Genomic DNA, 25,068 nt, shown 5'->3' with positions numbered 1-25,068 from the left:
CACGCGCCGCCGCCGCCGCCGCAGTCGCCGCGAGGACCGGGACCTCACGGAGGCCGGCTCACGAAACCCGACTGTCTCGCGAGTCGCCTGAGTTTAGTTCCGCCTACGTACTGCCGGGCTACAGCGCCCCTACTCTCCCCGCCTGGGGAAACGCGTAGCTGTGCAGGCCACATTCCGGGAAGTGAAGGCAAGGGGCGACAGCGGCACCGGAATTCTATACAGGCAGCGCTTCGGACACCTACCGTGACGTAATCTCCGCGCGAGGTGGGGCGGGGCTCCACGGGGGCCTCACCCTGAAAAGACCCCCCGAGGGGCGGAAGCCGTCAATAGAGAAGCGGCGGCCCTAGGTGCCTTGGTTTCCGGTGAGTGTTTTTTCTGTTCTGAAGTATTGTACTTTGGCAACTACAGCCTGGGACGACAGCTGAGCTGGCCGGGAGGGCAATCTGAATGTCTGGACCGAGAGGCCGGAGTCGGCGCCTTTTTCGATCTGCCGAGGTCATGGTAGATATGAGGTCTTCTTTGCCTTTTGGCTTTTCACGCCGTTTTCTCTGTCGGAGCTGTTTTCTGAGTACTGCTTGTTTTTCTATGCCGTTAAGATCCCGTCCTCTTTGTGAGCCTTCCCTACTTTCTGGCTGTAATGTCTTCACTCCCCCTCGCCTCTTTTCCATCCTTTGTATACCGCCAACCACCTCTTTTCTCTTGGTCTGCTTACCCCCCTAGAGCCCTCCTTTGAGTCCCAGATTGGGCCAGGGCCCTCGAATTTCTCTGGATCAGAGAAAAGTGATGCTCTTGCTATCGACTCTGCGCCGTGGGGCAGGGATCAGATTCCATCCATCTCTAACTTTTGTGCAGGACCACCGATTTAGGAATCAGGAGCCCCTAATCAGAGTCAGACTTTGACAATTTCCAGTTGTGCAACTCTGAGACCACCTCTTAGTTTGATTCCTCGTCTGTAAGTTTATGGAGAGATTATGAAAAGAGGCGCTCAGGAGTAGGGGTGAGACCTTATAAAGGGATCACAAAGTGAGACGGACTCGATGAGTTTGAGAGAGATGAGTCTCCTATACTTAAAGGTAAGAGATAACCTGAGCTCTCCTTGCCAGCTAGGAAATGCTATGTAGTCTGAAAAATATGCTTTGCTCTTTAGATTTGGACTTGCCTATTGTACGGACTTTACCTGACTTTATAGAACACGTTCCTTGGATCTGAACATGACTTTGGCAATCAGCTAATCTACTCCCTAATTTTACAGATAAGACTGAAGACCAAAGAGGGAAAGTGATCTCTCCAAAGTCACAAAATAATTGGTAGCGCTAAATAAGAATCTAAGCCTGTAACTGCAGAGACCAAAGAGTTTTCTATTACACTCCTGGGAAAGAGATCCTAAGGTACTGTGGCTTTATAGCCATCTTTTCCCTTTTAAACACTCATCCGTTTTCCTCCCTCAGTTATAGCCCTCAAACTGTATTGTAATTGCCTTTTCACTTGTCTTTGTCTCTATGATAAGGTCACCTTCTAAGAGGCAGGGGCTGTGTTTTAATTGCTTATCCTGTATTCCCAATAACCAGTACAAGCCCAGGATGTAGTTGATGTTAGTTAATAACAACACAGTCTGTTAAGCACATTACATACCAGGCATGTTACGATATAACATGAATTATAATAATTCACAATGACTCCATTTTACAGATAAAGAAACCAAGATTTAGGGAGGTTAAGTAGCTTTCTAAAAATCACAATGAATAAGTAAAAGAACCAAGATTTGAACCCAGGCAGTCTGGATGTTGAGCCGCTGCCGCCCCCCCCTCCCCCCCATAGTTACTACCCTGGGCCACTTCAGGGAAGTGAATGTGTACCAAAACAGTGGCTGGCAAAGGCCGGCAAAGGCCTTGGGTAATCTGAGACTCAGAAACCAATGTATTTAATTTTCCCCCTCCAGATCTTTGTACATTATCTTGTGGGAGGAAAATGCCTAAAGTCAAAAGAAGCAGGAAAGCTCCCCCAGATGGCTGGGAGTTGATTGAGCCAACACTGGATGAATTAGATCAAAAGATGAGAGAAGGTGAGTTGGGTGCTTCTGTGGTGGGCTGACAGAAGGTTGTGGGCTTAGGTACCTCTGGGGCCAAGCACAAATTCAGTATAACAACATAACATTGGCATGCTTTGTGTATTAACTCAGAATGCTGAAAATGCTGGAAATAACATTGATGAAATTGTCCTTGAAAATGTTGTTTTAACCAATGTGAATACAAAGCTTGAGGGAATATAGGTCAAATAATCTACCTATTTACTATTTTGGTTGTGTATTTAAAATCATATAAAGTATAGTTACTTGAAAATGCTACTCTTTAGGAAACATCTTTACTCACTTTCTTGTGACCTGGGTCTTTCACACTATTTTCTTCATCAGTCTTTCCGTCATCTAGGAGTTTCCTAGACTGCACCATTGTTCTTCCCTCTGTGTGATCTTGCACTTTATGAACCCATGTAATATGCTATCTTTGAAGTTTTTATCTGAAGCCACAAGTCTGGATTACCATTTAAAGCAACTGTTTTTGTGGTGCTGAGATGACATCTAGGATTTTGTACATACTAGAGAAGTGCTCTACCACTGTCCCCAACCCCTAAAGCAAACTTTTAAATGCTTGTTTGAAACAAATCAAACCACTATTATTATGAGGTCATATCTCCAGCAATCATTACTAAACCAATGTTAAAATACTTTGCTTCCTGTTTTCACAACTAATGGTGCTAGGTAACTTCTGTTAAGTCCCCAGAACTCGCTGTAGTCAAGGTCATTATGGACTGAGAGATTTCTTCTCTGAACAGCTCTATGTCAAGTAAAGATAAAGGAAATGGGAGTGAGCTGGAATTTAAAAAAAAAAAACAAAAAAAAAAACAACCCACTCCTCTTTTAGGGAGTGATTTTTTTTTTTTTCTTTCTTTTTTTTGGTGGTACAGGGATTGAACCCAAGACAAGGTTTGACTTTGAGAGGGTCAGTTTACCTTGTATTTAGACGTGGATTTTTTTTAAATTTTTTTCTTTTTTTAGTTGTATTTGGACACAATACCTTTTTATTTATTTTATGTGGTGCTGAGGATTGAACATAGTGCCTCACATGTGTTAAGTGAGTGCTCTACTACTGAGCCATAGCCCCTACTTTTTTTTTTTTAATCTCCAAAACAAAGTAGTTCTTCTCCTGGAATTTATTTAAACTCAAGGGTGCTTAACCGCTGAGTCATATTCCCAGCTCTTTTTATTTTAAGACAGGGTCTCACTAAGTTGCTGAGGCTGGCTTTGAATTTGTGATCATCCTGCTTCAGCCTCCATAGCTGCTGGGATTACAGGCATGCATCACCTAGCTGTCTCTCTCATTTCTATTTGTTACAGTCTTTTAGCATTTCTTGGCCCTCTCATTGTTGATAAATACATACGCTTCAGACCTAGTTCATATTATTCTTATTTCTACTGTAACAAAAATCCAAGTGTGTGTGTGTGGGAGGGATATATATATCTGGCTTTAGTGTTGGGAACAAACACTTCTCTGGGGACAAAGCAGACTGGAGAAAGGCAAAAGCTACAGCCTAGAGTTGCTTTCACCATATGAGAATGCAGGCTTAGCACTTCCAGACCTCCAAATTGAAAATCAAGGATGGCTCCATGACTCTGCCAGAGAAAGGATTAGCTTCAGGATGAGCAAATGAGGATTTCAGGTCTAGATGGTTCAAATCCAAAATGTTGTTGAGAACCAAGATTATCCAGATGTACAGGGTAGGGCACTTTGTCTTCCCCACTGCCATTCCTTGAGTACCTAGAGCAAGGCCTCCCCAAAGCAACCACATAGGCTCTCTGAGTCCTTCATACTTGTCTTTTTGCTTCAGTCACAGAATTGTTTGTTGAACTGAATTATAAAAACTGAGTAATAGAATGGCTTACAAGTTGGTTGGAAAATGGAGGTATAGTTTTCTTGATTGCTTCTTGCCTTTCCTTTGCCCTAAAAACTGAGAGGAGGTAATAGACAAAGATTGACTGGTAATTGCAAAGACAGAAAACTGCCTTGCAGCAGGTGTGAGTTCCCTCTGATTTATGTGCATTGGAGGAGATGTCTCCTTCACACCTTCTGTGCTGAAAACCTTCAGGCTGATCATTTGTTTTGGCTCTTCTGAGCAGTAAAGGATTTTGGCTGGGAAATGAAACTGGAGGCACCTCAAGGATGATTAGATCAGAATGAACATCTGTAGACCCAGGATTACTTTGAGAATTTATGATACTATAGAAAGAGAGACAGACTAACCAGGGTGTTAACAGAGGTTATTATTGAATGATTTTTTTTTAAATCTACATTTTCTAATTTATCTAGTTTAAAAGACTAAATTTTTTCAAAAATATGTTCAACTTTTTCTTTTTAAATTACTTTATTAATAAAAATCACATACTATAAATTGACCCTTTTAAAGTGTATGTTCAGAGACCTGTGCAGCCATCACCACTCTCAGTTCTACCTTTATATGAATAGACTACACTTTGTTTATTCATTGCCACCCGCCCCCCACACACACACCAGGGATTGAACCCTGGGGCACTTAACCACTGAGCTGCCTCCCCAGCCCTTTTTTGTATTTTATGTAGAGACAGAGTCTCACTAAGTTGCTAAGGCTGGGTTTGAACTCGAGATCCTCCTGCCTCAGTCTCCCAAGCTGCTGGGATTACAGGTGTGCACCATCATACCCAAGTGTTTATCCATTCTTGAGTCGATGGACATTTGGGTTGTTAGTACTTTTTTTGGCTTCTACAAATATTCTCATATAAGTCTGCACATACATGTATATTTTCAGTAATCTTTGGTGTGTATCTAAGAGTTTCTGGGTCATATGGTAACTCTTTAAGTTTGACTTCTTTTGTATTTTTGAGGGATTTAACCCAGGAGTGCTTTACCACTAAGTCACATTCCCAGCGCGCGCGTGCACACACACACACACACACACACCTTTTTTTGTAGTTGTAGATGGACAGCATACCTTTATTTCATTTGCTAATTTTTGTATGTGGTGCTAAGGCTGGAACCCAGTGCCTCACACATGCTAGGCAAGCACTCTGCCACAGCCCCCACAGCCCTTTATTTAATCTTTTATTTGAGGCAGGGTCTTCATCAGTTGTTTGGCTGGCCTCAAATTTGTGATCCTCTTATTTCAGCTTCCTGAGCTGCTAGGATTACAGATACGCACCACAATGCCCATATATATTTAACTTCTTGAGAAATTGTCAGATTGTTTTCCACAGTGGCTACACTATTTTATATTGCCACCAGCAGGGTATGGAGTCTGATTTCTCCACATTGTCCCTAATACTTGTTAATGTGCTTCATTTTGATTATAGCCATTTTAGGGGGTATAAAGAAGTATTCATTTATTATATGTAGTTATTGGAAAACAAAACATTATCCTGTGTAGACTAATTCTGCTCCTCAAAACAAACATACTTTTTTCTTCCCAGCTGAAACAGAACCTCATGAGGGAAAGAGAAAAGTGGAATCTCTGTGGCCCATCTTCAGGATCCACCACCAGAAAACCCGCTATATCTTTGATCTCTTTTATAAGCGGAAAGCCATAAGCAGAGGTAATTGGCTAAATTCTCTTTTGACCCTTTGAACTTTCAGAATTAAGTAATGATTCTCATGCTTGTAGCCTCAGCAAGCACCATGAGTTGTTTTTTTTTTTTTTTAATCACTAAAAATGGGCAAATTTTTCTTTTTAATCAAGGGTGGAGGCAGGTTTGTTACACCATGGTCTGATATCCTTTCCCAATCTTTTGACAGAACTCTATGAATATTGTATTAAAGAAGGTTATGCAGACAAAAACTTGATTGCAAAGTGGAAAAAGCAGGGATATGAGAACTTGTGCTGTCTGCGGTGCATTCAGACTCGGGACACCAATTTTGGAACTAACTGCATTTGCCGGGTTCCTAAAAGCAAGCTGGAAGTGGTAATGCCTGATGATCGAATTTGACATTGTTTTCACTTCAAAACTCTGCCCTAATTGACTCCAGGGGGGCTTATAGCATTTGGTTTGGCTGGAATGCAGCTTTTTCACTGGAATCCTGGTGGCCATCCCTCCCAGGAATGAGTTCCCCGTTCAGGGATGGGGCTTAGAAATCTTGTTAAGCCTGGGGCCAGTCTCAACTCCACTTTTAGGCAAGTAACAATCCCTTTCCTTATTTAGGAAGTGGTGGTGCAATACCTACCTCTGAGGTAGTGAGAAACAGTATTAGGAAAGGATGGCTGGTCAGTAGGAGTTCCTGTCCCTTTCCCTTCAATCTACTTTAATGTCACCACTTATTTCTTATCAGAACTTTCTGTTTGACAGCTAGGCAGGGCACCCCAGGAATGGTGCTGTGCGTGTAATAGGACCTGAGCCCCTCTTAAATGAAGCTGCAGAAAAAGGCAGGCATTAGATATTGGCACTTACTTACCAATTAAGTAGTCCTGTCCTGTAGCCCCTTGGCCAAGTTATTGGCTCAGCTAGAGGTCAGGCCAGATGGCCCAGCTTGTCCTTTATTCCTCCTAGCTTCCCACAGGCGCCTTATTCCATGGTATCCTTTATGCTGCAGTGAGTTCCTAGAGCTTTGGCTCAGTGCCGAGGGCTGTAATGCAGTAGCTAGCTCTGCTTGCACCATGTGGAAGCTCATGCATGGGCATACTTAGCAGTGGGAAGGGCTGGCTCTGGAGGGAAGGCTGTGTTGTGAGCATGATGAGGGCAGGGGTGGCAGAGCAGCAGAAGTCTCTGTCTTCTGAGAGCCCCAGGATTCCACAGGGGTGTTGTGACAGAGGTACTGCGTCAACCTAGCAGAGGCTACCTTCAACACTTGGCTGAGTTTCAGCAGAGGATTTTGTTTGCTTAGACTAAACTCTTGTTCTTCAAAAAAAGAACTGGAAAAAATAAAATTAACATAAACCACTGCTCTAGGGCCTTTAGTCTGCTGGGCAGACCCCAGCCAGCCACTGGGCATTTGGGATAAGACTCTCCTGTAAGCCACAGAAACTGAAATGTATACCTTTCTGCCCCAGTGTCCTAGCATAGAGGAGCCTTGAGACCCCTGGCATGAGCCCTCTGAGCAGTGGCACCTGCCTCAGCTCACTGGTAGAGTAATGAGACTCATAATTGTGTATGTTGAATTTATGTATTAAATGCACACAAATATAACTTCAGTGTGAAGAGTAGCATTTCCCATTTTTATGAAGGAACTGAAGTTCCTCTGTCCAGAACTAATCCAGCAAAGGTTTCTGAGATGTGTTCTACAGGAAATACACTGTTGGCACCCTTCTTAGCTGGAGGGTTGGGGTACATGGGTGTGTAACCAGGTGCAGTAGCTTAGCTGTGCTCTGTTGCAGGGCCGCATCATCGAGTGTACACACTGTGGCTGTCGGGGCTGCTCTGGCTGAGGCCATAGGCCTGACCTCTCTCCACCCTGGACTTCGGACCTTGCAGGCTTCTGCATATCCTGCCACGGCTTCTTGGGAGCAGCTCTTCTCAGCAGTGCCTCAGGCGTGAGTTGGAGCACCTCTACAGGTGAAGGCTTTGGTGTTCACCAGATGTGATTTGTAAAAATAAAACGTTAAAACCTCTTGGGCCTTATGTCCATTCTTTGAGAGTAACAAACTGGAACCTGGTAGGAAAATGCCAGGCCCCAGGGAACCTCTATGCTTAGTCCTGGCTCCATCTCATACGTACTGTATGACCACAAGTCACATAGCTATGATGGGCTGACAATCTCTCAGGTGAAATTGATCTGAGATGATGTGCAAAGATTGCTCTTGGACCTGCTGTGGCAGGTGCTCTTGGGCACCCTGGGCCCAGTGTTTGTTTGCTTGTCTTTATCATGGAAAAGGCTCCCGGGACTCCCATCAGGCACCAAAGTCCAGGCACTTTGTTCTAGCTGTGCATTCTGTTACCTGCCCCCAAGGACTTCATCCACACCAGCATCCCTGATACTGTCTCTTTTAGGCTTGGTCTGGAACTCCTTCCAGGGGTGGGGGGTTTCCTCTGCTGGCATCACTTTCAGCCACTGCTTATAATAAGCTCGGAAGCCATCGATCTTCTCCAAGTAAGTGTTCTTCCCTTTGTACTGTAATTGGAAAAGCATGGAATTCAGGGGAGTCTGGTGATCAGAATCACTGTATATCGTCTCATACCCCAGCAGCTGGCTCAGTCCTTGGGGAAGCTATCCCTACTGTTCTTGCTTCCAGGAGACTACAGGGGAAAGGGAAGAATATAACGTGAGCATTGCCACCATTAAGGAAGAAATTCCAGCCAGATATGGTGGCAGACACCTGTAATCTCAGTAACTCAGAGGCTGAGGCAAGAGGATCTTAAATTCAAAGCCAGCCTCAATAATTTAGCAAGGCCCTTAGCAACTTAGCCAGAAAAAGTCTAAAAATGAAAAGGGGCTGGGGATGTAACTCGGCAGTAAAGTGCTCCTGGGTTCAATCCCCCGGGACCGACCATATATACATACATACATACATACATAAATTAATTCGAAGTAATTATATGTGGCAGGCCAGACCACTATCTGTCCAACAGTTATTTTCTTCCTGAATGTGTACTGTACTGTTCCTCGATCCATAGATGTCACAGAACCCCCACATGAATTGCTGGGTCCCACCAATTCTACCTTCTCCAGAACAGAGCCTCCAACTCCCTTCTGACCTATCACCTTGGGACTACTGCAGCCATCTCCACAGAGGGCTGATAAGAAAAGGAGAAACAAGATACACCAGGTACTGTAAGAACGTAGGGGATGGAGGACAAAATAGGCAAAAGAAAAGAATGATCAGAGATACAGAGCATTACCACATATGATATAAGGTTTGATTAAAAAGATTGTTGCAGGGCTGGGGATGTGGCTCAAGCGGTAGCGCGCTCGCCTGGCATGCGTGCCGCCTGGGTTCGATCCTCAGCACCGCATACAAAGAAAGATGTTGTGTCCGCTGAAAACTAAAAATAAATATTCTCTTTCTCTCTTAAAAAAAAAAAAAAAAAGATTGTAGCAATTCTAAATTTGAATACACCTAATATAGCCAGAGAGAATACAAAAAGCAAAACCTGACAGTCACAAACAAATATAAACAATTTTATATTTTCATAATTCGGAGTCTATGATTTGAATATAGGAAACTTTAGGCCTCAGGGTGTCTTGTGATTGTTGAAGATTCCTAGTGGCAGAGATGATCCACTAACCAGAATTTTTTGCAACATGCAACTGAAAGAATAGTATCCAGAACTGGGCTGGGGTGTAGCTCAGCTGGTAGAGCACTCACCTCCCATGCACAAGGCCTGGGGTTTGATTCCCCAGCACCACAAAACAACCAACCAACAACAATAAAAAACTAATATCAGAATATATCAACTCAGGAATCCATGGGAAAGAGTCAAGATGCGTAGGTACACCCTCTGCCTGGTATATACCCTGCCCTGTCCTGAGCATTCCTACCCAGCTTTCAAAACAGCACTCAAGTGCCATTACTGGCAAAGTGTCTCTGAGCCCCTGGTCCCATGGCTCAGCATGCCCTTGCCCATTTACTGTCTCTCTCCAGGCCACGACGGCCCTGGATGCTCTGTCTCCACAGGGTCTGCATAAATCCAAACACCAGAGCCTGATATCCTGAGAGCAGCAGCAAGAGAGATGTCCATTATCAAACAAATCCCATCACTACCTGCTGCTGTCCACCCACTAGACAGAAGTCTACTAAGCACCAAGCAATATGCAGGCACTTGGAACCCAGGTAGACAAGGCAGACCATCTCCACCTCTAGAAGCCTAGGATTTAGGAAAGGCAAAAATCACAAAGAACGGACACCATGGCATAAAAACCAAGGGCTGTGCTGGGTACAGTGACACACACCCATGATCCCAGCAACTTTAGAGGCTGAGGCAGGAGAATTACAACTTCAAGGCCAGTCTCAGGAACTTAGTGAGACTCTGTCTCAAAAATAAGAGAAACTGGAAAGCTGGGGGTGGTGACACACACCTGTAATCCCAAAGGCTCAGGAGGCAGAGGCAGGAGGATTGAAGATTCAAAGCCAGCCTCAGCAAAAGTGAGGCACTAAACAACTCAGTGAGACTCTGTCTCTAAATAAAATACAAAATAGGGCTGGGAATGTGGCTCAGTAGTCAAGTAACCATGAGTTCAATTCCTGACACAAAATAAATAAAAAAGACTTGGGCACCCCTGGGTTTAATTACCAATTCAAAGCCAGCCTCAGCAAAAGTGAGGCACTAAACAACTCAGTGAGACTCTTGTCTCTAAATAAAATACAAAATAGGGCTGGGAATGTGGCTCAGTAGTCAAGTAACCATGAGTTCAATTCCTGACACAAAATAAATAAAAAAGACTAGGGCACCCCTGGGTTTAATTACCAGCCCCAAAATTATAAATAAGGGAACAGAGCTGTATGTTGGGAGATGGGGAAGACAGCAGCAGGGCACCTCTGAGAAAGGGCTATTTAAGCAGACCTATGGGAGAAGGACCTAGAGGAGTCACAAATATACTGAGGAAAGAGGAGAATGGGACTCACCATCAATAATGGGAAGACTGGCTTGAGAGAGCCACACAAACAAGGACTCACTAGGTATGGCCTAAGGGCTTTAGGATTTCTCTAAAGAGAAGCTGCTGACATTTTAAGCAAGAAAATGCCAGTCCCAAAAGGTCAGAAGCAGGAACAGCAATGATTAAGGAGACAATGAGCATTTCAGAGCTTGGTGCACATACCCTGTCAAAGGTGGGTGGGTACTCAGCTGCAAACTCCAGTTGGCGGATGACCACTTCATTCACTGGGACCCTGTTATGCTTCATGTCCTTCAGGATGTCAATGAGATAGGTGTAGTCCAGCTTCTTGAGGGCTGCATTGATGAGAGTGCTGTAGATGTGGGTGTTGGGGGTCATCTGGGATTTCTAAAACACCACGGATATCACACAATTAGAAAGATGATATTTGTTAGGACAGAACAGTCTGCTGTGGCTGTCTTGTGGCAGCTACTAGGAATGCAATGTGGAATCTCATAGCAACAATAGGCTGTCCTCCCCCTCCAAAAGGAAGGCATGTGTTCTCCCTGAAGAACTGAGATAACTGACAGACAGAGAAGGAGGCAGGAGGCAACCACTTTCTCACTCGTGGATGAGTTTTCTGGTGACAGACAAGTGTGGTCATCAGAATGTGGTGGTCAGCCTAGAAAAGCAGCCAGCATTGGCTGGGTGACACAACAGTGAATACAAACACCCCAGGAAGTGGCGCTCTGCTGTGACCAGGTGAAATCCATTTAGCAAGGTCCCTCTGCAGTGTCAAGTCCCAGACCTGTCCCCCACCTCTCCATCTTCCAGACAGGAATACCCTCTGCTTTCTGTACTAATTCTCACAGTGGCTCACCAAGATCAACTTGCTCTAAAAAGGAGGCCAATGGCCATTCAGCAGCAGAAAGGAGCTATCCTACTTGCCCTGCCCCAGTGCAGAGGCCTGGGGCCCACAATTCCCTGGGACTCCAAATTCCCCCACAGATTTTCTTTTGAGTACCCAAGTGTTCCCCAGAACCACAGGCACCCTACTTGGGCCTAAGTCCCCTCACCTTCATGTCTGCAAGCAGCTGCAGACCATCCCTGGGCCTATGACACCCAATGGCCAGGTTGCAAAACGTCTGTAGGTTGGGGATAATTCCCCTTTTTGCCAGGACTGGCAACAGCGCCTGTGAGGACAGACATGTCATTGTAACCTGTGACTTATGACCCACCAACCCTGCTGAGGCCTTCCCATGAAGCCCTTGGCTGGATGCTGAAGACTCCAAGGGCACAGCTCTACTCAGAGGCTTCATGGCTCCCTCTGCTGACAGCAAAGTGCCTCTGGCCCCAGCTCAGCACTCTAGGTCCAAATACTGCCCAGTTTTCCTTGCAGGACCCAGCTCCTCAGAATGTGCACCCTGACTGCCAGCCTACTGTCCCTTCTCCATGATTGTCCTTCATATCCTGCCTCCCACCTGCTGCCTCCAGCTTCTCAGCCAGCCAATCAGTTTGAGGACAAGCTGCCTCAGGGGCTCAAGATTCAGAGCAGGAGGCAACGCTGCCCACAGTGGGAAGTGCTGGCTGAGGGAGCACCAGGCCTGGTATGAAGAAAAGGGTGTGCCCTCAGCCTGCCTGAGTCAGGATGGACCACTGGGGAAGGGCTCTGTCATGTTTAACTTGTCCTCTGTGGGCATGAAGACAGAGGCAACATCTGTCACCTTTGACTCTCACAAATGCCCAGGGCAGTACTTCCGGCAAAAAAAATAACACAAAATCTATGGGCTGGGGATGTGGCTCAAGTGGTTGCGCGCTCGCCTGGCATGCGTGCGGCCCGGGTTCGATCCTCAGCACCACATACAAAACAAAGATGTTGTGTCCGCCAATAACTAAAAAATAAATATTAAAATTCTCTCTCCCTCTCTCCCTCTCTCTTTTAAAAAAAAAAAAAAAAGAAAATAACACAAAATCTCTTTATATGAATGGCCAAAACCCTGTCAAAAGCCCCAACACCTCCACCTGTAAAGCCATGCACATACAAGTAGTGCCTCCTGATTTGCTCAGTAGAGAAATGAATAGATGTGATGCTCTGAGAAGTGTCCAGAGCAGAGGGAGTGCAGCCTTACAGTGTGTAGGGTGAGACCACTCGGGCTCCAGTGCCGGGCTGAGTGGCACCGCAGCCCTGCACCCCTTATCAAGGTGATGATGACATCTCCCTTCCCCACCAATCTGTGAGCTCCATGAAGATGGCAGGGGACAGCAGGGGTGCACCTGGCTGGCTAGTGGCTCAATTTCCAGACTCACCCAGGGCCGGACCTGGAACAGGGTTCCAGATACAGATGAGCCACATTCTACAGTCCAAGGGTCAGAAACAAAGAAAGAGTCCCTGACAGTCCAGAGCCTGCTCTGGAGACCCTCACCTTTGCCCCTTCCAGGTCTCCCAGCTTGCTCTTCTTCCTCATCAGTGTGTTGAAGAATGTCACATCGGCCTCCACCTGATGCCTGTCTAGGATGGTCAGCAGTGAGGACTCCGCAGGGCTCCCAGGCTTTACCACCTCAGCCAGCAGCGTAAGGGTTTTAATGTCGGGCTGGAGCCCGTGCTTTTCCATCTGGCCCAGGAAGCCCTCCAGGCCCCCTATCAAAGCTAGTCTGTCAGCAGGGGTGATCACTGTCCCAAAGGAGACCACTGCTGGAGAGACAGTTTCCAGAGTCAGGAGGTTGATCTCCAACTCCAAGGGAGATGGCTTCAGAGCCACTGGGGTAAGAGCTGCTGTGTGGTCAGGCTCTGCCTTGGTTTCCACCTCAGATTGTGCCTTACTGGGCACTAGGGCCTCCCGAGGCTCTGGAAGTCCCTCAACTGCCTGAGAAGGTTCCAGAAACAGCTCCCTCTCCAGGGCCTCCACATGCACTCTGGTCATTACACCATCAATCACAGAAGAGCCTCTCCTCCCTGCCTGCCGCCTGCCTGGGGGCTGGAGCAGGACCATCTCCTCTCTGGGTCTCAGGAGCAGCCTGGAGGCCATTTCTGGGTCCCCTAAGCCACAGTCCCGAGCTGCCCCTAACAGCAAGTTGTAGCTATGTTGGGTTGGCTTGAGTCCCAGGCTCAGCATCTGCCTCCACACCTGTAGGAGGAGACAAACATGAGCTCAGTGTTCCCGCCTCCTAGTAGAGGTGGGCATTGGCAGCAAGCAGACAGCAAAATCAGAAGACATAAGAAGGTTGGAGTGTAGCTCACTGGTACAGTGTTTGCCTAGCAAGCACAAGGCCTGGATTCCATCTCCAGCACCACCAAATTAAAAAAGAGCTTTGCACGTGTAATGCAACTTTAGTCCCTGCTCATGGGAGCCTGAGGCACGAAGATCACCTGAGACCAGAAGTTCAGAATTAGACTAGGCAACACAGTAAGACCACATCTCAAGAAAAATGTCTAACCTGACACCAGGCTCTGACAAATAAGAATCATCAGAATTCTGAAACTCCTTCCATGGGAGGCCTCACAGGGGCCCTCAATTCTTCTCCTTCCTCAAGTTCACCCCAAAATTGTTCTCACAGTCTCATCCCTCTGCACATCGTTAGAGCCCCATACCTAAGGGAGAGATGGCAGAGAGGCTAGGTTCTGGAAGAGCCTAGCCTGATTTCTAAGGATGGGATCCAGCAGCAACTCCTGAGTGCCTGCTACATGCCCAACTCCTGACTTAAGGGTGCTGAGGCTAACAGAGAATTCTCTTGAGAGTCCAGCACAGGGCAACATAGAGCCAGATTTGGAGCCAGCAGATTGCAGGGCTGGGTTCAGGCCAACTGCAGCTGAAGTCTTGCACCCTCATTAGCTGTGAACACTGAGTCTCCATCTGCTCATAGGACATATTATTTTCATCTTCACTGCATGACATCTAGTACATTCAGTGTGTGATCAACGGATGCAGCTCTGTTCATATCTGGGTTGCTCTGACACATTTCTAAGAGACCACAGAGGTACCCTCTGCTTTGTGGGCTTAGCAGGAATCTACCCTCAACCTGGGGTTAGGGCATACGTCTGACACCCTGCCCTCCTCAGAGATGTGTGTGCAGATGTGGAGGAACAGGTTAGACCCTAGCTGGGTGAGTCTTGCAAGAGGGCCACTGCCCACCACAGCAGGGCCTTGAAGAGATCCAGGATCTTGGCAGACATACCCAAGAAGGAATGGCTGACAGATGGAGATTTAAGGGACACATACACCATCCTATGGTAGTTGGGATTCAGGGTCTAGTGTCAAATAAAATTCAGTTAAAGGCCCAGCTTTAATGGCCATAGCACCTCAGGCAGGTACTAACTTTTGTAAGCCTCAGTTCCCTCACCTGAAAAATGGGGCTAACAGTGTCTAGCAGAAGCAGTTCGCCAGAGTGTAACACAAATAGGCCACTGCTACAATAGGTTACTTCTAAGAAGAACAGATCATTTCAAGGAATGAGAGGAACTACCTACATTCATGATGGCCAGCTAGCCACTACTTCTAAGAGTTCTGCATCAGGGATGGGAGCATCTGACCCCAGACTGTTCCTTGTAAGGGCACTAGACTCTGTGCAGGTAGTTTGCTGAAATGCAGATTTGGACACAGGAAGGTTAGATGGGGCTGCTGCTGCTTGTCTGTGGAGCATACTTTAGGAGAGTGTGACTTCAGAAGTAGCTGTGCACCAGCACTGACACCGGCTTCCCACACGATGAGGAAAATTATCTCTGGGGGCTGAACTGGGATTAGAGCTGCAGGTTTGACTTTGGGATTAAGTACACATTTCTGGGTCACACCTGCAGATGCTGAGTGGAAAGAGGGGATGTGGAGTGGGCTACAGGCAGTCAGGGACCATGAGCTAAAGGGGCCTGGGCTGGCCATCCAGCACAGTGGGAGAGGTATGGGCTGGCTGTGCCCTCACTTGAGGACCAGCCCTGGTGTCTCCATGGACCTCATCTCCTGAGCACCTGTAAAATGAGAGCGGTGAGCCTCACAATGGCTGCTGAGAAAGACAAAATATGGCAAATATAAAAATGCTTGGCATAAGGCAGTAGAGCAGCAAAAATTCAGGAAATGCACAAAGGATCATTGTTTTGCACTCCTGGTGCAGGTGCACAGGGGAAGGAGGGCAGGAAGGCAGGGTGGAAGGGACAGACCTGCAGGGCGAGTCGGAAGCCTATCTTCTTGTCCTGGATGCAGCCCATGAGCAGGAAACTAAAGGTCTCTTCTGTGATAGCATGCCCCTTGCAGATGATTTCCTGGGAGGGAATAAGGCGGTTCCATTGAGAATCTGCAACAGGATCCAGGCCCAGGTGCCTGACCCACTAGGCCAGAACCAGGCTCATGTGTCTTAATGAGCTGAGTGAACAAATATGGCACTTGGGGCCAGCTTGGAACCAGCTCCTGAGCCAAACATTCACCTGCCAGTGAGTGTGGGCAGCACCTCTGCAATAGACCACACCCTAGCAGCCATGTTTGGCTCCTGGCCCTGAAGCCCTGGCCTCAATGTCCCAGCTCTATCATCAGCCAGCTGTGACCATGAGGGCAAGGCCCCCAGCTCTCTGGCCTTGGTTTTCTCATCTGTGAAAGGACAGGTCTTCTAGAATCTTTGGAACAACCCCACCACCATGTTGTGCTGCAGTGTGTCTAGTTCCCACTGGCCCCTTAGTGTGTCAGGTTTGGCTCTCCCCTCCTTGAGACGTCCCTTCCACCTCTCAGTACCTCAAGCCCCTACTCTGGCCCTCCAGTCAGTACAGGGGCTCCCCACCCCACCACTGGTGGCTTCCTGCCCCCCAACCCTGCCCCACAGCCTACCACTGTCTCTGCCTCCAACCTGCCCTGGTGGAACTGGGCCCAAAAGGGAGAAACAGGGAGGGGGCTGTCCCACCTTGAACACATCAAGGCACATCCTGAGGTCTGAGCACTTGGCAGCCATCTTCAGCAGAGCATGGTATGTCTTCAGGTTGAACTGGACATTTTTAGCCTGGAGCTGCTGTCGTAGTTTCAGGGCACTCTGAAGGGCAGAGTCCTTCCAGGGTGACTCGGCACAGACATTGAACAGGGCTGTGTATGTGGCATCTGAGGGCTCTAAATCCCGTTTTTTCATCTGTTGAAGTGAAAGAAATTTAAGAGGTAGTACCAGGATGAGTAGGACGCAGAGAAAAGCAGCTACCCCATAGGACCCTAGAGATCTCTATTACCATAATACACTGACCTGAGGGCTAAGGCTGAGCCAAGGGACATTTCAAAGGGCTAAGGCTGAGCCAAGGGACATTTCAAAGGGCTAAGGCTGAACCAAGGGACATTTACATATCTAAACCCAACTCTACAGAGGGACTCTGGAAACTGAAGACTTCACCCCAGAAATTCCAATGAGAAATCATTCTCGCTGAGCACCTGGTCACTTGTCAAGACTGCTCTGGGCCTGGGGTGTTTGCAGCAGAGGCCTTCCAATCCCTAACTTCAACCAGATCACCCTGACTGGCAAAGGGCCACAGGGTGGATCTGTCTGGGAAAAGAAGCACAGTGCTCACTAACTAAGGGGTCACGGGCAAGTGAGTTTTCCTTGCAGAACTGGGAATGAAACCATCATCCTAAAAGAGATGCAGGGGCTGGTAGGAGAGTATAGGTTAGTGATCTTGGGTGGCTCCCCACCCATTTGCAGCAGCCAACAGCAATACACACTCTTAAGACTACCCAACCTCTACGTCACACTCTGGGAATGAGGCTAACTCGGGACCTGTAAAGCCTCCAGGTGGCTGAGGAAGACACTGGAGTCAGAGCCTACTAGTAAAGCCAAGCACTCACTATTGCCTGGAGAAGGTCATCTGACCAATGGGGCAGGTAACCAGCTGCTGAGGCACTGAAAAGAGCCCTGCTAGAGTCAGGTCATTTGGGGCTCAAATCTCAGTTCCAATGCTCTCCTACAGGGCAACCATGGACATGTCCATTCTTCTCTGAGCCTCAATTTCCTTATCTGAAAAGTGCAGGTGAACTGTGTGTGATAATAAACACCTGTAATTCAGCTAACAGAGTCTGATGCAAGAGAACTGCAAGTTCAAGGACAGCCTGGGCAACTTAGTGAATAAAATAAAAAATAAGGAGTTGTGTTTGTGGCTCAGTGGTAGAGCACTCGCCTAGCACACGTGAGGCACTGGGTTCAATCCTCATAACCACTTAAAAATAAATAAAATAAAGGTATTGTGTCAATATACAACTAAAAAAAGGTTTTTTAATTAAAAAAATAAGAAGGGCTGAGGATATAACACAGTGGCAAGCTGCTTTTTCCAAAAAAGTACTTTTTTCAAAAAAAAAAGGGAGGGGGAATGCAGATGATAATTTGTTCTTGGAGGAAGAAGTACACTCTGTGTTTATCATGTATTTGATAGGTGTGGACAAAGGACTTGCTTCATGTCCTCAGGGGGAACCAGTAGTGATCAGAGCAAGCAGAGCCTATCCACATTAAGCATTCATTAGAAAAAGAAAAATAAATGGCAGATGATCAAGTACTCACATGTAGTCCTAAATGCTGTGAAGGATACCCAGAAAACAGGGTAAAAAGGGAAAAAGTATAAGAAAACACTGGAGAGACCTAACAAACACCACTTTCACCAAGTGACCAAGGTTCATGTCATCAGTAATAAGATGTGTTGATGCATGTGCACCCTGACATGAAAGGGCACTAACCTCTGTGATAGACTTTTCCCACACCCCAACTCCTATCTCAAGAGAAAGCACCAGCCAAACACACTGATGGGTCTGTACCAGACCTGACCAGTGCTCTCCCAAACTGTCATGGTTGTGAAAAACAGGGAAGACTCATGTCACAGACTGCAGGAACTAGTGCCAGTCTGAAAGCCCAGAATGCACACAGGAATAGAAAGAATGGAAAAACTGGTGAAATATAAAGTCTGGAGTTTAGATCCCAGCCATGCACTGATATTGGGTGTTTTCTTTTGACGAATGTAGTATGGTACTATATGATGTCAATATGGCAAAAATTGGGTGAGAGGTAAGTGGGAACTTTCTATACTGTCTCTGCAACTTTTTTTTTTTTTTAAGAGAGAGAGAGAGAGAGAGAATTTTTTTAATATTTATTTTTTAGTTTTCGGCGGACACAACATCTTTGTTTGTATGTGGTGCTGAGGATCGAACCCGGGCCGCACGCATGCCAGGCGAACACGCTACTGCTTGAGCCACATCCCCAGCCCTCTGCAACTTTTTTATAAAGCTAAAATTATTCTAAAATAAAATGTCTATTTAAAAAATGCCTGTAATCCCAGTGACTAGAAGGCTGAGACAGGAGGATTACAAGTTTGAGACCAGCCTGAGCAACTTAGTGAGACCCTTCTCAAAATGAAAAATAAGAAAGGGCTGGGAATGTAACTCAAAGGTAAAGTGCCCCTTGGTTTAATCCGCAGGACTACATAAATACATAAAAAACTAAACATAAAATACTAATTAGAATACATCTATAATCCCAACAACTTGGGAGGCTGAGGCAGGAAGACCACAAATTCAAGGTTAGCCTGGATAACTTAGTGAAAACCTGTCTCCAAAGAAAAAGCACTTAAAGGCTGGGGATATAACTCAGTTGGTAAGTGCTTGCCTCACATGCAATTGAGGCCTTGGGTTCAATCCTCAGTACCACACACACATCAATAAGAACAACAACAGGCAACAAAGGATAGAGAATGACAAAGGCTAAATAGAGAAGCCCGGCTTCACTGAGGTGGTGATTAGCAAGGCAATCACTTAAGAATTCTGCAGATGTAAAGGAGAATTGCTACTGAATGGGTGACCAACTTCCCCCTTTTCTCCTTGCCCATTAGATGGCATGTGAACTCTTTTCTGCCAGCTAGTTGGCCAGGGAAGCCTCCTGTCTTCCTATGCCATGACTATTTATTAGGTCTTTATTTATTCTGCAGTACTGGAGATTAAACACAAGGGCACTTAAACTCTGAGCTACATGCCAGACCTTTTTATTTTGAGCAGGGTCCCTAAGTCTATGTAGGTCTTTTAAAAGCTGTCATGCTGTTCTACCATTTTAAGTGCAATGATTTCCCCTTGCTTCCAGCTATAGATCATTGGACCTGGAGTGACAGGAAGACTAAAATCCCCAGAAGCCCCTGCTAGGTGAAGGACCCCCAACCTTCTGGCCTCGGTAGACAGGCTGTCTCCCACAGGTCTACCGACCTCCCCAGCAAGCCTTTCTTGACTCATGAAGGAAATAGCTTCCCAGTGATGACACACCAAAGAGGTAAATGAATGGAAAGTAAAGTGATCTTCCAGAAGGAATAAAAGAATAAAAGTACTTTCTCATGTGGAAGCCAGTGCATGTGGGTGCCATATGCAGGGGATAAAAAACAACATGAACCAGGAACAGTAGCAGAAAAGGAAGGAGCTGTGTGGGCCCATGGTGGCCCAGGCGGGTGCTGAAGGTGTCATCTCAATTAATACCCAAGATCACCTTCGTTTTATAGATGATAACTCTGCCACCAGGGAGCTTAAGTCCTCCACCCAGAGTAAAGCGCCAGCAAGTGGCACACTCAGGACCTGTACCCAGCCTTATGGTCCCAAAGCCCATACTCTTTAGAGCCTCGCCCCACTACCATGTGGCACACTTACATCATTGTAGAGCCCGAAGGCTTTCTTCAGGTAGCCAGCCCGCCCACAGCCTCCAATCAGCACCGTGTAGTTGTACTCGAGTGGCTGCAGTCGCTCCTCCTTTAGCATCTGCCTCTCAAACAGGTCCAGGGCTTCAGCCAGCTGGCAGGAAAGGGAGACAAGGTGAGGATGAGACAAGGGCTTAGAATGGCCTCAGAGACCCTCAGTAGAGGGAGGGAGGAACCGTCCTGACATGGTGCAGGGCAGCAGCTCTGGGTGACTGTAAACCTCCACAGACCACAGTTGCTTTAGCCTCATCTCTACTCCCTATTCTACTCCCCAGTTCAATCCTTGGTTCACAGGGAGGGATGTGGCTTCATAGTAGAGCATTTGCCTGGTTATGTGTGAGGCCCTGGGTTTGATCCTCCAACACCAAAAAAGATTATACATACACACATACACACACATATGTATATATATTTTAAATCCTCAGTTCACTACTCCACCCCTTAATTACTTTCATCTGTTAATTCAAATAATTACTGAGTCCTATTATAAGCCTAGCAAAATCTATTCACTGGCTGTGAAGAAGCAGCTCCTCCCTCATGAAGTCATGTTGTAGTTGGAAAGACAGACACAAAGTGCAGTAATGAAGAAATACATATGTATTTATGAACAAAAATTAAAGCAGGGAATACTGGAAGAAAGGTACAGGGGATTAATCTTTAGGAGCCAGGTGGCGCATAAACAAAGACCTGAAGAAGATAGGGGAGACAGCCAGGAGGCTCTCTGGGGGAACAGTCAGTGCAAAGAGGTGGGCCTGGAAGATGAATGAGAAGTTGGGGTGCTGAGGTGAATGAAACAAAGTAAGAGATGAGGGTAGAGAGATAATGGAGGAGTGGAGGATGAGGGTGGCAGATCTTGCAGGCTCCAAAAAAAAAAAAAAAAGCCACGTGAAGATTTTGGCTTCTCTTTATTTCTTAACTTTTCATCCAAATGTACACAAAAGCAAGGAGAATAGTATAACTACAACTATAAATATCTAGCCAATCCTGTTTCACCTGTAGCACCTGTAGCTTGCATGCCCCCTCCAAATAGTATGTTTAAAGCAAATCTCAGTGATCCTCTCAGTTCATCCGTAAGAACTTCAGCACATACCTCCAAGAGACTTTTAAACACAAAGCAATATAATTATCAGTCCCCACGAAAATAACCTTTTTTTGCTTTTTTTTTTTTTTTTTGGTGTTGGGGATTAGACTCAGGGCCTCAAGCATGTTAGGCAAATTCTCTACCACTAAACTACACCCCAACATAAATGCCACTGAATACACTGGGAATTTGGGGGAGATGATTAACTCAATCTGCCTTCTATTTAACATGACAGCTCTGTGCTGTGATTGACAACATGGCAGGAAGTGACCAGAGCAACAAGTGTTAAGTGTTCTAATAGCCGAGAAGGGCAAAGAGAAGGCCTTTCAAGAGTGGGGCTGTGATGGGGCTGGGGATGTGGCTCAAGCGGTAGCACGCTCACCTGGCATGCGTGCGGCCCAGGTTCGATCCTCAGCACCACATAAAAACAAAGATGTTGTGTCTGCCGAAAACTAAAAAATAAATATTAAAAAATTCTCTCTCTCTCTCTCTCTTAAAAAAAAAAAAAAGAGTGGGGCTGTGAGAAGTACCTAGGGCTAGCGACAGGCTGGGGGTAAGAGTTGGTAAGAGAAAGAGAAGAATGAAGCATGATCTAAGGAAGTTTGGCCTTGGCAATGGAATGACAGGATTGCCATGAAGTGAGGTGAAGTGTGGGAAAACAGACTTGATTCTGTACAGGTGCCTGTGTGGATAAGCACAGGGAGATGACAAGGAGGAAAACCGATACACAGATCAGAGTCCACGGGAAGAACACAGCTGGAGATATACACCAAAAACTGCAGCTGGGGAACATCAATGCCATGAGACTGATGGGTCAGCAGGGTAAATGATGCCAGGGAAGAAAAAAGACCCATGGACCAAACACTGAGCATCTCAACATGTATTGTGGGGAAGGCTGGGTGGCCCCCCACAATATACTGAGCTGCAGGAAAGCCAAATCCCAAGGTTCCTCACCTTTCCTTCCCTGATTAGGCGTTTACACTGAAGGAAGTACCAATATGGGGTGTTTCTTGGGCCCTGCCATGATTTTGGCTCCAGTTCCCCTTCCTCATCTTCCTCAATATTCTGTTCCCTGAGTCGTAGGTCATACAACTGGGGTGTTGATTTGTGGAATATCTTCCGGGAGGAGTATTTATTAGAGAGGGTTCCAAAGCTCTCCTCTTCCTCTTGAGGGCCTGTGGAGCTGGGCTGGCTTGGGTCAGAGTGGAGGCTGCTCATATTCTTCTGGCTCCCAGATTCAAAGGCAGCTGACAAAGGGGAGCTGCTGAAGGCGGCTAAGGCTGGCTGAGTTGGCCCCACAGCCCTCAGCCACACAAGCCCCTCCCTGCCTCCTGTCCACTGGGCTCCAAGAAGGTCAAGGTGCTGGAGGCCCAAGAGCCACAAGGGGCGGGCCTGAGAGAATAGGCGGACAAGTCTCACGGGGTCCATCTGTCTTTTCCGTCCCACCAGGGCCTGGAATACATCAGGACAAAAAAGAAGTCAACTCAAAATCATAGTCACCAAAGACAGAAGGAGGACAGAGAAGTGGTTAAAGTGGGCCCTGAGGTTAGATTCCAGCACTGTCAAACAACTATCCACATGCCCCTGGGCACTCACTGCTCCAACATCAGTGTCACCTCTAAACTGAGATTAACAAGGTTACCCACACAGCACTGTAGCAACAGGTGAGACCATGATGCATTAGATCAGCTTGGGAGGCTGAGGCAAGAAGACTGTGAGTTCAAAGCCAGCTTCAACAACTTAGAGAGGCCCTAAGTAACTCAGTGAGACCCTGCCTCTAAATAAAACACAAAAATGGGATGTGGCTCAGTGGTTAAGTGCCCCTGGGTTCAATCTCTTATACGAAGCATGTAGCACAGTGCTGGCATTGTCAACACTTATTAGATAATAAGCTATTGGTATTATTAAATCATGATCTATGAACATGGACACTAAAGTCAGAGCCAAGTTAGAGTCCTAGAACCTGTTACTTGACCTTCCTGTGCCTTGATTGCTTCAACTGTAAAATGAAATTACATGAGATGCTTTTAGTACAATGCCTGGCATTTAAGAGGTATTCAAAAACCTGTAGTTATTGGGCTGGGGTTGTGGCTAAGTGGTGGAACACTCACCTAGCATAGGTAAGGCACTGGGTTCAATCCACAGCACCTCATAAAGATAAATAAATAAAGGTATTGTGTCCTTCTACTATAATATATATATATATATATATATATATATATATATATATATATATATATATATATAAGTTGTAGTTACTATCACTTATTAGGAAAAATTTGTTGTTGGCATTCTAGGCCTCTGCAAAGGGAAGCTAACTCAAGTGTTTCTTTTATGGAAAACTTGTGGACAAATAGGGAAGAGCTGTGCTGTCCAAGACAACAGCCACTGTGGCATGTGGCTACCAAGCACTTGCAGTGTGACCAGTCTGAAAGGCGATATGCTTTAAGTGTAAAATACACATTGGATTTCAAAGTTTTTTTTTTTTTTTTTTTTTTACAAAAAACTAGAATCTAAAATACACATTAATAACTTTTAAAAGTCCTGAAATATTTCAGCTATGCTGGGCTAAGTAAAATACATTATTAACATTAATTTCAAAGTTTCTTTTAATTTAATGTGACCATTTGAAAATTTAAAATTGCTTATGTGTTTTATATATATATATATATATATATATATATATATATATATATATATATATATATATATTGTGTATATATTACATGTGTGTGTGTGCTTAACCACAGAGTCACATCTCCAGCCCCTTTTTATGTTATTTAAAGACAGAGAGGGTCTCGCTGAGTTGCTTAAGGCCTCCCTAAATTGCTGAGGCTGGCTTTGAATTCAGGCTCCTCCTGTCTCAGTTCCAGAGGTACTGAGATTACAGGCTTGCGCTAGTGTGCTGGGCCTTGCATTTTATTTCTTTTGGACAGTACTGAGCTAGAGATTTCATACTTTAAATCCTTTAATTAAAAAAAATCAGAATAACCAGCTAACAGCAGGAAAATATTTTAAGGTATGGCTGTATTGGATGGTTGCCAATGGAAAGACCTCCGAGGTGATAGAAGGTTGAACAGATTAGTGACCAAGACGAGGTAAGGAATTAAGAGATTTGCTGAGGTCCTGCAGAAGTACTATAGCAATATATACACACTCAGGCTGCGCTAGTATATGTGCTTCTCATTCGATGTATTAAATAGCGATATCCTATCATAATTTCAAGGCGAAAACGAGTGTAAACCGTAGATCGAGGTGCCGCAGACGCCGCTCGAACACTCATCTCCGCCTGAAATACCAGGCGCTGCTAACCTGCTCGGTCAGAGACAGAAATGCCCACTTTCACACAGAGAAAATAAAGGAATTTTCTTACCAGGTCTGAAACCCTGAATTAGAGACTCCCAGCGCCGTTCCCCCTTGGAGGGACCCGCTGGATCCCAGACGCGCTCCGGGACCCTCGGGCCAACCCTGACCCCTCTCCACCCGCCTTTAGAGCCCGGTCTCCTCCCACGACGGCCCGGCCCGGCTCAGGCTCCGCCGGGTCCGGGGACTCCTGCGATGAGCCAACAGGAACTCACTCGAACCTTCCAGCGAAGTGAACGCCGCCCGGGCCTCCACGTCCCCGAGTCCACTCCCAGCGGCGCCCTCTGGGTCACCCTCTCCGAGATGCGTGCCTCAACCCGGCCACGCGCAGGCGCAAGCACATTCCGCGTCGCCAACTTGCGCGCGGGCCGAAGCAGGCGTTCGGCTGGCGGCTAGGCGAGCCTGGCGGAGCGGCG

General features: G+C 46.3%; 2 protein-coding genes across 7 annotated transcripts; one reads left to right on the top strand and one right to left on the bottom strand.

Moving 5' to 3' along the window:
* Bud31 (BUD31 spliceosome associated protein) lies at positions 1-7,623 on the top strand. Of its 4 annotated transcripts, none has more exons than XM_076840811.1 (6): positions 2-362; positions 1,253-1,388; positions 1,940-2,062; positions 5,495-5,617; positions 5,817-5,983; positions 7,390-7,623. In XM_076840811.1, exons 3-6 carry the CDS (start codon positions 1,969-1,971, stop codon positions 7,438-7,440), a joined length of 435 nt encoding a protein of 144 aa, XP_076696926.1. In that variant the 5' UTR covers positions 2-362; positions 1,253-1,388; positions 1,940-1,968; the 3' UTR covers positions 7,441-7,623. The 4 variants fall into 4 exon arrangements, with proteins under 4 accessions (XP_076696929.1, XP_076696926.1, XP_076696927.1 ...); XM_076840812.1 differs by lacking the exon at positions 2-362 and adding an exon at positions 373-501; XM_076840813.1 differs by lacking the exon at positions 2-362 and adding an exon at positions 373-512.
* On the bottom strand, positions 1,673-24,974 carry Ptcd1 (pentatricopeptide repeat domain 1). Of its 3 annotated transcripts, none has more exons than XM_076840804.1 (9): positions 24,868-24,974; positions 22,244-22,741; positions 20,162-20,302; positions 16,422-16,640; positions 15,691-15,792; positions 12,968-13,669; positions 11,621-11,737; positions 10,770-10,952; positions 1,673-8,123 (listed from the first exon to the last, which is right to left on the bottom strand). In XM_076840804.1, the coding sequence occupies exons 2-9, from the start codon at positions 22,715-22,717 to the stop codon at positions 7,947-7,949; spliced, it is 2,115 nt and encodes a 704-aa protein (XP_076696919.1). In that variant the 5' UTR covers positions 22,718-22,741; positions 24,868-24,974; the 3' UTR covers positions 1,673-7,946. The 3 variants fall into 3 exon arrangements, with proteins under 3 accessions (XP_076696919.1, XP_076696922.1, XP_076696921.1); XM_076840807.1 differs by having other exon boundaries at positions 24,874-24,971; XM_076840806.1 differs by lacking the exon at positions 24,868-24,974 and adding an exon at positions 24,663-24,858.
* Between the last annotated feature and the right edge of the window lie 94 nt (positions 24,975-25,068).

Source organism: Callospermophilus lateralis, chromosome 19 (assembly GCF_048772815.1).
Source record: "Callospermophilus lateralis isolate mCalLat2 chromosome 19, mCalLat2.hap1, whole genome shotgun sequence".
In the NCBI taxonomy this organism is placed as follows: domain Eukaryota; kingdom Metazoa; phylum Chordata; class Mammalia; order Rodentia; family Sciuridae; genus Callospermophilus; species Callospermophilus lateralis.
Note: the sequence above shows the minus strand (reverse complement) of the source record. Positions and strands in the feature narration are given on the sequence as shown.

What these genes read in the sequence shown, in the direction of transcription:
- Ptcd1 (XM_076840804.1), bottom strand. Translation starts at nt 22,717, where the DNA reads ATGGACCCCGTGAGACTTGTCCGCCTATTCTCTCAGGCCCGCCCCTTG. An exon ending in CCTTCGGGCTCTACAATGAT is followed by an intron (nt 16,641 to 20,161) that starts GTAAGTGTGCCA and finishes TCACTTCAACAG; the next exon opens with ATGAAAAAACGGGATTTAGA. An exon ending in GCTTCCGACTCGCCCTGCAG is followed by an intron (nt 13,670 to 15,690) that starts GTCTGTCCCTTC and finishes CTCCTCCTACAG; the next exon opens with GTGTGGAGGCAGATGCTGAG.
- Bud31 (XM_076840814.1), top strand. Translation starts at nt 1,969, where the DNA reads ATGCCTAAAGTCAAAAGAAGCAGGAAAGCTCCCCCAGATGGCTGGGAG. An exon ending in GCGGAAAGCCATAAGCAGAG is followed by an intron (nt 5,618 to 5,816) that starts GTAATTGGCTAA and finishes ATCTTTTGACAG; the next exon opens with AACTCTATGAATATTGTATT. An exon ending in CTAAAAGCAAGCTGGAAGTG is followed by an intron (nt 5,984 to 7,389) that starts GTAATGCCTGAT and finishes GCTCTGTTGCAG; the next exon opens with GGCCGCATCATCGAGTGTAC.